Source organism: Dermacentor variabilis, chromosome 9 (assembly GCF_050947875.1).
Source record: "Dermacentor variabilis isolate Ectoservices chromosome 9, ASM5094787v1, whole genome shotgun sequence".
Lineage (NCBI taxonomy): Eukaryota > Metazoa > Arthropoda > Arachnida > Ixodida > Ixodidae > Dermacentor > Dermacentor variabilis.
In genome coordinates this window covers 145,605,673-145,617,273 of record NC_134576.1, presented here as the reverse complement: position 1 = coordinate 145,617,273, position 11,601 = coordinate 145,605,673, and the positions used below count along the sequence as shown (strand labels likewise).

Sequence of the window (11,601 nt, the reverse complement as noted above, 5' to 3'; positions counted from 1 at the left end):
GTTCAACAAGCGCGCGCGGCAGTCGTACGAGCCATCGCCGCCTCCATGGTCGCCCAAGTCTGAGCGAGCGGTGCCCTGGCCGTGACGTCACTCGCGAGAGGGCGCCACTCCAATTTCACTCCTATGTTCAGTCCTCAAAATGGCGTACTATTTTACTTTGGTCACATGAGACAGGCGAGCGACGAACGGTTAGACATTTCTCTTTGCATTTCTTCCTTAGCACTGTGCTTATCCTTAGCCCGCGTGTTGCCCTTGAGGATGTACGAGAACGCTCAGAAGCACGACGTCACGGCGAAGCTTTGCATGCCGTATTCGAGCGGTTATCGTCACTTCATTATGACTCGCAAGACTATATAGTTTGAGACTCCAAGGGCACCTTGCCATGTCCGAACAACGTTCCGCGCGTGAGCAGTGGCGTAGCTAGGTCGTCTGGCACACGGGGCCAGACGGGTCTTCTGTCACCCCCCCCCCCGGGTGTAGCCGGCGGAAAGAGGGGTGTCTTCAGACGTATATGACGCCCCCCCCCCCCTACTGGGCCCTTGCACCCGGGGCCCACGGCCCCCCTGCTGCTACGCCCCTGCGCGTGAGCCCTGCAGAATTTCTTGATGCCAGTTGGTTGATATCCGCACCCCTCTCGCTCGATTGTATAGAACAGAGCATGCGGTCCCGGTATCGTACACCGTCCTTGCACTGTGCAGCAAAGTAACTACATGCTTATAAAGATTTCCCTCGGTCCTAAACGCGAGGACCTGAAGCCGAATTCACATAAGAGTTGTTCGCTATTTGCTAACCTATGTCACGATTGACCGGCATCTATACTGATGCAAGCAGTTACATAGGGTGTGTTCCAATTCTGGCCAGCGTCGGAGACAATTTACGTATACAGCTAAGGAGACAGCCGAGACAGCTTCGAGGCCATGTAATGGAACGCGTTTCTAGCCGTCTCGAAGACGTACGGAAGACGCTTCTGCGACGTGACGCTACCTCGCGGCGACAAGAAAAAGTTGAGAAAAGCACACATTATTTCTGTACTTTGCACCCGCGAACCTATGAACAACACGAGGTAGCTTATACATTAAAGGCGCAGGATAGCATTTCTTGTGCGCAGACAACCTTCCTGTCGTCTTTCCTGCGCAGTAGCAGTTCTTTTACTTCGATGCTGTCTTCGCGTAGCTGTATACTTCGACGTGTAGCTGCCTACTTTGGCGTCATCGTGAGAATTGGAACAACACTTAAGATGGCCGCTGTCCACTTAGCCGTCTGCTTTGCCGTCTACGGCGAGTAAAGCAACACAGCCATAGTGTAGTTTTTTGCGTGTACAGGTTTGTGTTTCGGACGTCCCGGGTTCCGGGTTTTATCGGAGGTAGCCGCACAATCATTTGTAGGCGCAATTCCGCGACGCGTGCTGCTTTTTGAGGCGCCGTGTGGTTACCACGCAAGACGTCTGTTGAAAGCATTCTCTTGACTTGCCAACTGTGCGGGAAACGGAAGGTTCTCGGATTAGCAGACCCAGCCCAGTAGAGCCGCCGCCAAGGGCCGACATTAACGTCGTCTACACCCGGCCACGCGCAGTCAATGGCGCGGCGCTGCCCACTCTGCGGTCGTGTGCTGCTGATGGTGCGGGCCGTGGTCACCCAGCAGGGAGTCCGGCGCGAACGCCGAGAGCAGCACGTTGACGACGCTGATGAGAAATGTGAGCAGCACGACCACGTTGTTCACCAGGTCGGCCTTGCGTTGCTCCCAAGGACAGTTGATGTTCCATCGGCCAAGCAGTACCAGCAGGAGGCCCGCCAGCAGCTGCGTGCGAACGGCGCGTGCAAAGGCACAAGGTCACCATAGAAACCAGCAGTTATTTTTTGCAGTTATGAATTCGGTCAATGCCAATAAAAAATTATAGTGTGTATATATATATATATATATATATATATATATATATATATATATATATATATATATATATATATATGTTTAAATTAATATTTAAACAACGTAACAAATTGGGTGTAAAATTGTGCACACAGAGCGAAAGAGACGACGATACCTGGAAAGAGACGGAGAGCGCGAGGAAGGCGACGCACGTCCCGTGGTATCGCTGTCCCGGCGGCGCAGACAGCACGCGCCGCAGCTGGCAGGCGTTGGAGGACAGCAGTGCCAGGTCGAGCATGCCCTGTGCCAAGGTCTTGCGCGTTGCATACATGTTCATGTCCAGCGGGAAGCCAGAGCCACTGCGACCCTGCATCATCATCATCATCATGACTACGCCCACTGCAGGGCAAAGGCCTCTCCCATACTTGAACTACCCCGGTCATGTGCTAATTGTGGCCACATTGACCCTGCAAACTTCTTAATCTCATCCGTCCACCTAACTTTCTGCCGCCCCCTGCTAAGCTTCCCTTCTCTTGGAATCCAGTCCGTAACCCTTAATGACCACCGGTTATTTTCCATCTTCATTACATGCCCTGCCCCCCCCCCCATTTCTTTTTATTGATTTAAACTAAGATGTCATTAACTCGCGTTTGTTCCCTCACCCAATCAGCTCTCTTCTTATCCCTTAACGTTACACCTATCATTCTTCTTTCCATAGCTCGTTGCGTCGTCCTCAATTTAAGTAGAACCCTTTTCGTAAGCCGCCAGGTTTCTGCCCCGTAGGAGAGTACTGGTAAGACGCAGCTGTTATACACTTTCCTCATGAGGAATAATAGGAACCTGCTGTTCATAATCGGAGAATGCCTGCCAAACGCACCCCAACCCATTCTTATTACTGATTATTTCAGTCTCACGATCCGGATCCGTGGTCACTACCTGCTCTAAGTAAATGTATTCCCTTAACCCTTCCAGTGCCTCGCTACATATATCGTAAACTGCTGTTCTCTTCCGAGACTGTAAAACATTACTTTAGTTTTCTGCAGATTAATTTTTAGACCCACCTTTCTGCTTTGCCTGTCCAAGTCAGTCAGCATGCATTGCAATTGGTCCCCTGAGTTACTAAGCAAGGCAATATCATCAGCGAATCGCAAGTCACTAAGGTATTCTCCATTAACTCTTATGCCCAATTCTTCCCAATCCTGGTCTCTGAATACCTCCTGTAAACACGCTGTGAACAGCATTGGAGCGATCGTATCTCCATGCCTGACGCCCTTCTTTATTGGGCTTTTGTTGCTTTCTTTATGGAGGACTACGGTGGCTGTGGAGCCGCTATAGATATCTTTCAGTATTTTTGCATACGGCTCGTCTACACCCTTATTCCGTATATGCCTGCATGATTGCTGAGGTTTCGACTGAATCAAATGCGTTCTCGTAATCAATGAAAGCTATACATGCCGGTTGGTTATATTCCGCACATTTCTCTATCACCTGATTGATAGTGTGAATATGGTGTATGGTTGAGTAGCCTTTATGAAATCCTGCCTGGTCCTTTAGCTGACAGAAGTCTAAGGTGTTCCTGATTCTATTTGCGATTACCTCAGTAAATACTTTGTAGGCAACGCACAGTAAGCTTATCGGTCTATAATTTTTCAAGTCTTTGGCGTCCCCTTTCTTCTAGATTAAGTTTATGTTGGCGTTCTTCCAAGACTCCGGTACGCTCGAGGTCACGAGGCATTGCGTATACAGGGCGGCCAGTTTTTCTAGAACAACCTGCCCACCATCCTTCAACATATCTACTGTAACCTGATCTTCCCCAGCTGCCTCTCCCCTTTGCATAGCTTCCCAGGCTTCCTTTACTTCTTCCGGCGTTACTTGTTGGATGTCAAATACCTCTAGGCTATTACCTCTTCCATTACCGGCGTGCTTTATTTATTTATTTAATTTATTTCAGATACTGTAAATTCCAGTGGTATTTTTACAGGTTGGATATATAATATATGCTCACAAATAGCGATAAAAACAGGTTTACATAATCTCAACAATGTATTTGCAATCGACACGAAGCAGACATACACATATGGTAGGAAATAAAACATGAATGATACAGTGCATCTGGCAGAAAGGAGGGAAATTGCATAGGCAGATACAATGATTATACAGATTTTACCTTATACAACGACTTGAGTGGTGTGTCATTTCCGGCTAGCATAATCAAATTATTGCGCAACAGTTCTTTTACAAGATTTACAAATTTCGGCAACGATGTGTTAGTCGTAATGCAGGGGTCCAGGCTATTCCATTCTCTTATTGCAAGAGGAAAGAACGATTATCTAAAGCAGTCAGTGCGAAATGCATATTCTTTAAATGTTAGTGAATGCTTACGGCGGGAAGGTCTGGTGTCAGCTAGGGATATATACAACGAAGTATTTATTCGTAATGCATTGTGTATTAATTGGAACAATAATTTTAGTCTTGCTAGTTTGGCCCAGTTTCGCAGAGTAGGAATACAAGCTTGACTTAGCGGTTGGGTAGGTGGATCGCTATTCTTGTATTTGTTAAAGATGAATCTAATTGCCTTTCGCTGCACTCCTAGTTTGTTAATAAGCTGTTGTGTATAAGGAAACCAAATTATTGTGTTACCATATTCGATAACTGGGCGAATAAATGCGTTGTATGATAGCAGTTTAATTTTCGGTGGCGCAGCTCGAAGTCTTCTTCTGAGGAAGAACAGCTGTTTGAAAGCAGATGGTATGATACTGTTAATATGCGATTCCCATCTTAGGTAATGTGAAATGATCAAGCCAATAAGATATTTATGCTCATGAACTCGGGTGAGTGGTATGTTGTTGATAGTTTATTCGAAGTCCGACCTATGTTCTTTGCGGGTTGTACATAAAAAGGCAGTTTTTTTAATGTTCAGTTCCATCTGCCACATTTTACACCATTTAACTACATCATGAAGGGCGCCGTTTAAATCAACGTGATCATTCATAGCGTTAATTTCATTATAAAGAATGCAGTCGTCGGCAAAAAGCTTCATTTTAACTCGGATGTTAGAGGGCAGATCATTAACAAAAATAAGGAATAAAGTGGGAGCAAGGACGCACCCTTGAGGCACCCCCGATGTGATTGTTGCAATGGAAGAAATTTCATTGTTAACAACAACATACTGAAACCGGTTGGTTAAGTAATCTTCAATCAAATTGACAACAGAACCGTTGCCTAAAGTTGCTATCAGTTTGCCGATTAGTTTTTGATAGATTACTCTATCAAACGCCTTCGAAAAATCTAATGCTATTAAGTCAACTTGTTTTTGATTATCAATGCTTTGGGATAAGTCATGCGTTAATTCATATTAGTAATGATATTGCAGGCTTTGTCTCTTAACGCATACATCTAATTCTTGCCCTATTCCTAGTTTCTTCGTCACTGCTTTTAGGCTTCCTCCGTTCCTGAGAGCATTCTCAATTCTGTCCATATTGTACTTCCTTGTGTTAGCTATCTTACGCTTGTTGATTAACTTGGAAAGTTCTGCAAGTTCTATTCTGGCTGTAGCGTTAGAGGCTCTCATGCATTGGCGTTTCTTAATCAGATCTTTTGTCTCCTGCGATAGCTTACCAGTATCCTATCTAACGAAGTTACCACCGACTTCTGTTGCACACTCCTTAATGATGCCCATAAGATTGTCGTTCCTTGCTTCAACACTACGGTCCTTTTCCTGCAGAATACCTGTTCTGTAGCTTGATCCGGAATTCCTCTATTTTCCCTCTCACCGCTAACTCATTGATCGGTTTCTTATGTACAAATCTCTGCCGTTTCCTCCTCAAGTCTAGGCTAATTCGAGTTCTTACCATCCTATGGTCACTGCAGCGCACCTTGCCGAGCACGTTCACATTTTGTATGATGCCAGGGTTGACTCGGAGTATGAGGTCTTCATTTCTAGTCTCGCCATTCGGATTCCTCCACCTCCACTTTCGGTTATTTCGCTTCAGGAAGAAGGTATTCATTATCCGCAAATTATTCCTTTCTGCAAACTCTACTAATAACTCTCCCCTGCTATTCTATAACCTATGCCATATTCCCCCACTGACTTGTCTCCAGCCTGCTTCTTGCCTACCCTGGCATTGAAGTCGCCCATCAGTATAGTGTATTTTGTTTTGACTTCACCCATCGCCGATTCCACGTCTTCATAGAAGCTTTCGACTTCCTGGTCATCATGACTGAATGTAGGGGCGTAGACCTGTACGACCTTCAATTTGAACCTCTTATTAAGTTTCACAAGACCTGCCACCCTCTCGTTAATGCTATAGAATTCCTGTATGTCACCAGCTATATCCTTATTAATCAGGAATCCGACTCCTGGTTCTCTCCGCTAAGCCTCGGCAGCACAGGACGTGCCCGCTTTTTAGCACTGTATATACCTCATTTGTCCTGCATTTGTCCCTGCATGAGCGGTGATCAAATGTTATATAGGTTACGACAGCGCGAAGCGGACATTCTATATAATCTATAGCGTCACCGCACAGCCAACGTCACTGGTAGCTTTAGGCGCGCTCTGTCGTGGCCAGCGCGGGAATAGAACATGTCCTGTCTCGCGCCACAGCCGCCAGAGCAAAGTGCATCGCGCGCTAGCTTAGCTGGCCGGCCTACAGTTCGAGTGCAATGAAGATTGCACCTACGCCAAACAAAAACTCAGCGCCCTTCTACTCTGTGAAGGATGGCCAGCGAAGCTGTGAATGTGGGCCCCTTAGTGGCGAGCTGCACCTCTGCCGCGGGTCAGGCCGGCACTGCACCATCTGCCGGATCGGTCCATGTATGGGGAGTGCTTAACGCCTGCTTCACCTCCACCGCCGCCGGTCGGCCCGGCATTGCACCATCTTCGGGATCGGCCCACGTATGGGGAGTTTTGTGTCTACACACGGACACGATCCTGGGGGAACTAGCCCTTAACAGCTTCGCTGTAAAAAACCCTCGCTCGCCGCGCCCGTGCGAGCATGCGCTGCGGCAACAGCTCATCGCCGCGCTGCTGCAGGAGACAGCCAAATTTTCGGCGATCATGGCGTCATTGGCGTGACGTATCCGACTTCGTCGGCCGTTGCCTAGCACGATGGAAACGCCGGACTATATGCGCGCCTTTTACAGCCTATATACATTCGGCGCTGACCCCTATCCGTACATACCCGCCGTGGTGCCTCAGTGGCTATGGCGTTGCACTGCAAGGTCGTGGCATCATATGTCGGCCGCGGAGGCCGCATTTCGATTGGGCGAAATGCAAGAACTGCCGTGTTACGTGCATGCGGTGCCCGGTTAAAGAACGCATCCGGTGTACTCCACTACAGCGTGCTTCATAATCAGGTCGTGGTGGTGGCACGTAAAACCTCAGAATTTATTTTATTGCGATAGCAATTACACGGACACTCCAAACGCATTTTTGCCGTCGCCGTGATGCTCTTTATAACGTGCAAGGGCGCTACCACAGTCGCCGCGCGTTGTATGCTGCGTGTGCCAGTGAAAGCAGGCGAGGGAAGCCGACGATCGCGGCTCAATCTGGCGCACACGAACGAATAATGCGGAGAGGAAACGCGTCCTGTCGCGCGAGGCCGTTGGGGGATGGAAGGGAGGGAGGCGTGGCGGCGTTCTGCCCCGGCAGCAATTGCGCATTTCGCGACCGGCCGGAATGGAATTTCAGGGAATAACTATTTTAAATTTAAAAATTATTTTAATTCACGAACAATTATTAAAATTAAGGACAAGAAGACCCTAAGAATGATAAAAATTATTAATCTTTAATAAAATATTCTTAATTTTTAGTTGGGGCAACTCAAAAATATTTTAAACTTTTTTAAGTAAGATGAACAATTTATCTAAAATAAATGTAAATGAAAAATTATCCTTTATTAGTAATTTCATATCATTAGTAGGCATGCCTCCTTTCATAGGATTTCTTATTGTTAATTGATTTAATTATCCTATTAAATTTTAAGATTAATATATTTAGGCTTCTAACCTAAAATTAATTATTTATTCATTTAATCTTTATTTAAATAGTGTAATTTTAACACCTAACATGTTCATTGTTAAAATCTTTTTAGTTTAAATTTTAATTCCAAGAAATGATGCAAATAACATAACCATAACTTATTTAAAATTCCTTTTCAGTATTATTTTTATCAGTTATATTAATTTCTTAAAAATTATATATTAATATATAAAATTTCGCTATTTCGCGCGCCATATATGGAGGTAAGCGGGGAGCCAGCACGGAAGGGAGGGGGGCGTCTTCGACTTCGCCAACAAGCGTTTACTTTGTACGGTCGCGCGCGCCGTATCTTGAACATGATCTGCGGACGGCTCATACCTTTGTGCGCGCTGTGTGCTCGCCGCTGTTGCGTTGAAGCGCTAGACCGCACAGTCACTTCGCTTGCTGTTGCTGCCGCGTTGCTCACACCAGAGTTTTGACAGCGTGTGTTAGCGCTCGTCGAATGTGATGTGTTCGTGTTTGCTCGTGCGCGCTGACACCACATGCTTAATTCATCTTAAAGGGTTAACAGAGCACAGAAACGACGAGAGAGAACGACACAGCGCTCTCTGTCCACGTATGCGTGCGCTAGCCTATACTAAGCCATATCCTTGTTAGTTCAATTAGCGAATGTTTCCAAGTTTATACGGCCGATAAAACTACTATCCTTACTTCGTATATATAGCTGTGCACTAATTTTCTATCGCAATCGATGCATCGCCTTGCGGGCGATACTGCGACATTTTTAATTAACCGCCCATCCTCAAGGATTCGGAAACTCCACAGGTGGCTAGGCACTGCAGGTATATGCACACAACGAGGAGACTTTCGCAAGCGCTCGATATTTATTTATTTATATCATGATTTATTGCACAGTGCAGAACCCAAACTGAGCGCCGCTCACATTTCACGCGCTCAACCAGTTTGACTGCAACCCTCTCAATCGGCAGCAGAGCGAGCGAGGGCAATGTTCCGCTGCCAGCATGAGCGTTACCGTTACGCGCACTGGTCTAAACCCGGTCTGAGCGGAGCGGACCGTCAACGCTCATCAGCTGTGCCGTGGTGGCTAGCCACCATGCTCTGCTGACGCTGCCATTGGCGATAGCCTTTGAGGGGGCCTGCCGTGTGTAGCAAACGAGGGAAACAAGACACTTGTGCAGAGGTCAGAGCGCCGTCTCTCACGAATAACGTTCATTCAGTCTTGAGACGCCGTTATGACACAACTGTTTTCAGAAAAAATATCTACATAGCTGGAAGGGCGTTTTTCGTTTCTAAATTCGTGTGTGTGCCAAACATCCATGCAAAGAAAACTTATGTGACAGTGTTGCTTAAGTCCTTGATATTATTCCATCTGCAAATCTCGATCAGTGTTGACAATGTAAGTAAAATGTCTTGGGTCTTCCCAGACCATCGTATATGTGCAGTGTATGCCGTTTCTATGCAGATCACTGAAGCTAAGCAACATTTCGTTGGACATTTGATATCGGAAGCAGACAAACCATCTGGATTGCAATGATACGACTGAATTTTAGCGTCCATATAGACACTAAAACGTCATCTTCGTGCTAGTGCTTCCCCTGACAATAATGTTCCCGCGGTAAATTGACATGTTTGGTAGAGCTTGCTGTCATTTTTGCAACTACTCCCTCGCCCAATGAACAAGTGGTGCTTGTCGCTTCAGTTTTAGGGTGCTGACGGTTGCAATGCATGTTGAACAGGCCTGATCATACATTGTGCCGCCACGTTTTAGAGAGCTTTGAAGTGACTTGTACGTGTGTCACCTTGGGGCCGGACCTGCCACTCAGCAAATTATGGAGTTAAGTTACTTAAATACTGACTAGAAGGTGTCGTACCTTGCCCTTCGAAAATTGGACGGTCTTCACGACGGCTACAAGACGACTTAAGACATCCGACAATGCTGCGTCAACGCAGCTACAAGACGTCTTAAATGTCTTGTAGAAACGACTACGATATGTCCTGTAACATTATAAAGTGATTTCAAGACGTCTCGCTAATCTTGTCAAGACGTCTTGTGGACGGCTAAAAGACTAATGTGTGCTGAGTGGGTAATAAAGGTATACATTCACAATACCTACCAAACCGCGATTACATTCCACGAGCCACGTGGATTACATTCCACGTGGCTCGGCGACACGCACGCGTGCAAACTTCCCCTCACGGCGCAATCCGTTGCCGATATACATCACATGCCGAGCCAAGCGCAGCGCTCGGTCCACGGGTTGAATAAGCGATTCGCGCGATGGATAATTTAAATTACCATGCAAGTCTGCGGAGCGCATATCATGTGGTCATGCGCCAACCTCATCGATTTCCTCCTGCTCTGGCGTGGACCGATTCGTCAGATTACAATGGGAATCTTTACAGTGAAATATCCCACTTCTGTTATAGAAAGGTTGCTGTGGAGAGGCACGAAATACTTTGGCTACTTCATTTCTCTCTGTTCTACAGAAGAAGAAAAAAAAATGTAATTGAAAGGAAAACATCTGGCTTTAAACGCGAGCCTGCCGTTACGTTGATGTCCAAAGTGTCGTCTGCTTTTCTGCCGTGCGAACACTCGGTGGATACGGACTGCTCGAACCTATGCAGGCGAGAATCCGCTGCGTGAATGGTGCGTTAGGAAAGAGCTCATTGAAACGATCAACATCACGAGCGCGTTCATCCGCTAATTAGTTCCGAGGCTCACCCGGTCGGAGCCCATGTCGCCTCCGATGACGCTGTCTTCCAAGCCCAGTTGTCGGCGTACGGCGTCCATGGGGATCGAGTGGGACGCAATGGCGAGACCTCCCCGTTACCGTGGCGGCGAGCGGCGGCGGAAGAACGCAGTGCGGGCCAGCAGCCGACCCGACGTTCGGCGCGCGCGTGACGGCAACGCACCTGCCCACTTCTTCACGTGTAGCGGCGGCGGTTATGCACCACTTTTGCGAACACGGCTCTCGCCTCACCGTACTCCGTCCCTCTGCAAACCATATACATGCGTGGGAGCGGCGGCGGCCGCCGCGCCGCAGAAGAGAGGCCGCGCGGCGACCATGCGAAGCGAGTTAAAATACAATGGCGCTGCGGGGCGAGAAACGTGGCGCAAGTTGAACATGGCGCTGACGCTGCGGCAACACGAAAGTTTTCGACAGACGTTTCTTGTTGCTTTCGCGAGGATTAATACCTAACTTGGAGGGTTGTTCTGGCAGCGAAAGCCCACCTCTCGGTTACGCCACTCATGCCTGCAGGCTAAATTTGAAGGACGAATACGATGGATATATTGTCACGTGGTGGTGACGTTGAAGAACACAGTAGAAATACTGTGAAAGAAAACTTTTATTGGGCGAACCTGTGCGCACGAAAACAGGCTACACTTATAGCACAATGATAGCGGCGAACACTGTCGGCGATCGTCGAAAATCTGATCAGCGGGTCACGCGCGTCGGTTTTTATACCTCAGTCATCGAATGTTCCAGAGTAATCGATTGGACCCGCGTGCCTTCCACAAAGTTCTACATCATTCGCGTCGCGCACACGTGCGATCAGATTACACAAGGTTCGGTCACAGACAGCGGATGGAAGCATCGCTAACATTCCAGAAACTTCCGATACATGCAGGCGCGTCCTGCGCTGTGCGATAACATTTGTTAGGCGGTGAAACGTGTCGCCCGATATAGACAAGTACACGTGTCAATACCCCCCTCTTGTAAAGCATCGACCCG

At 47.4% G+C, this 11,601-nt stretch overlaps 1 protein-coding gene across 1 annotated transcript; it reads right to left on the bottom strand.

The window, feature by feature from the left end:
- Nucleotides 1-566: 566 nt before the first annotated feature.
- Nucleotides 567-11,534, bottom strand: LOC142557753 (ninjurin-1-like). Its single transcript, XM_075669834.1, has 3 exons — nt 10,590-11,534; nt 2,042-2,233; nt 567-1,797 (listed from the first exon to the last, which is right to left on the bottom strand). Exons 1-3 carry the CDS (start codon nt 10,656-10,658, stop codon nt 1,573-1,575), a joined length of 486 nt encoding a protein of 161 aa, XP_075525949.1. The 5' UTR covers nt 10,659-11,534; the 3' UTR covers nt 567-1,572.
- Nucleotides 11,535-11,601: the final 67 nt, after the last annotated feature.

Bases quoted from the DNA above. Each gene is read 5' to 3' on its own strand.
- LOC142557753 (XM_075669834.1), bottom strand. From the start codon at position 10,658: ATGGACGCCGTACGCCGACAACTGGGCTTGGAAGACAGCGTCATCGGA. The intron at 2,234-10,589 runs GTGAGCCTCGGA...ATGATGATGCAG, and splicing joins GCGACATGGGCTCCGACCGG to GGTCGCAGTGGCTCTGGCTT. The intron at 1,798-2,041 runs GTATCGTCGTCT...GTTCGCACGCAG, and splicing joins CGCTCTCCGTCTCTTTCCAG to CTGCTGGCGGGCCTCCTGCT.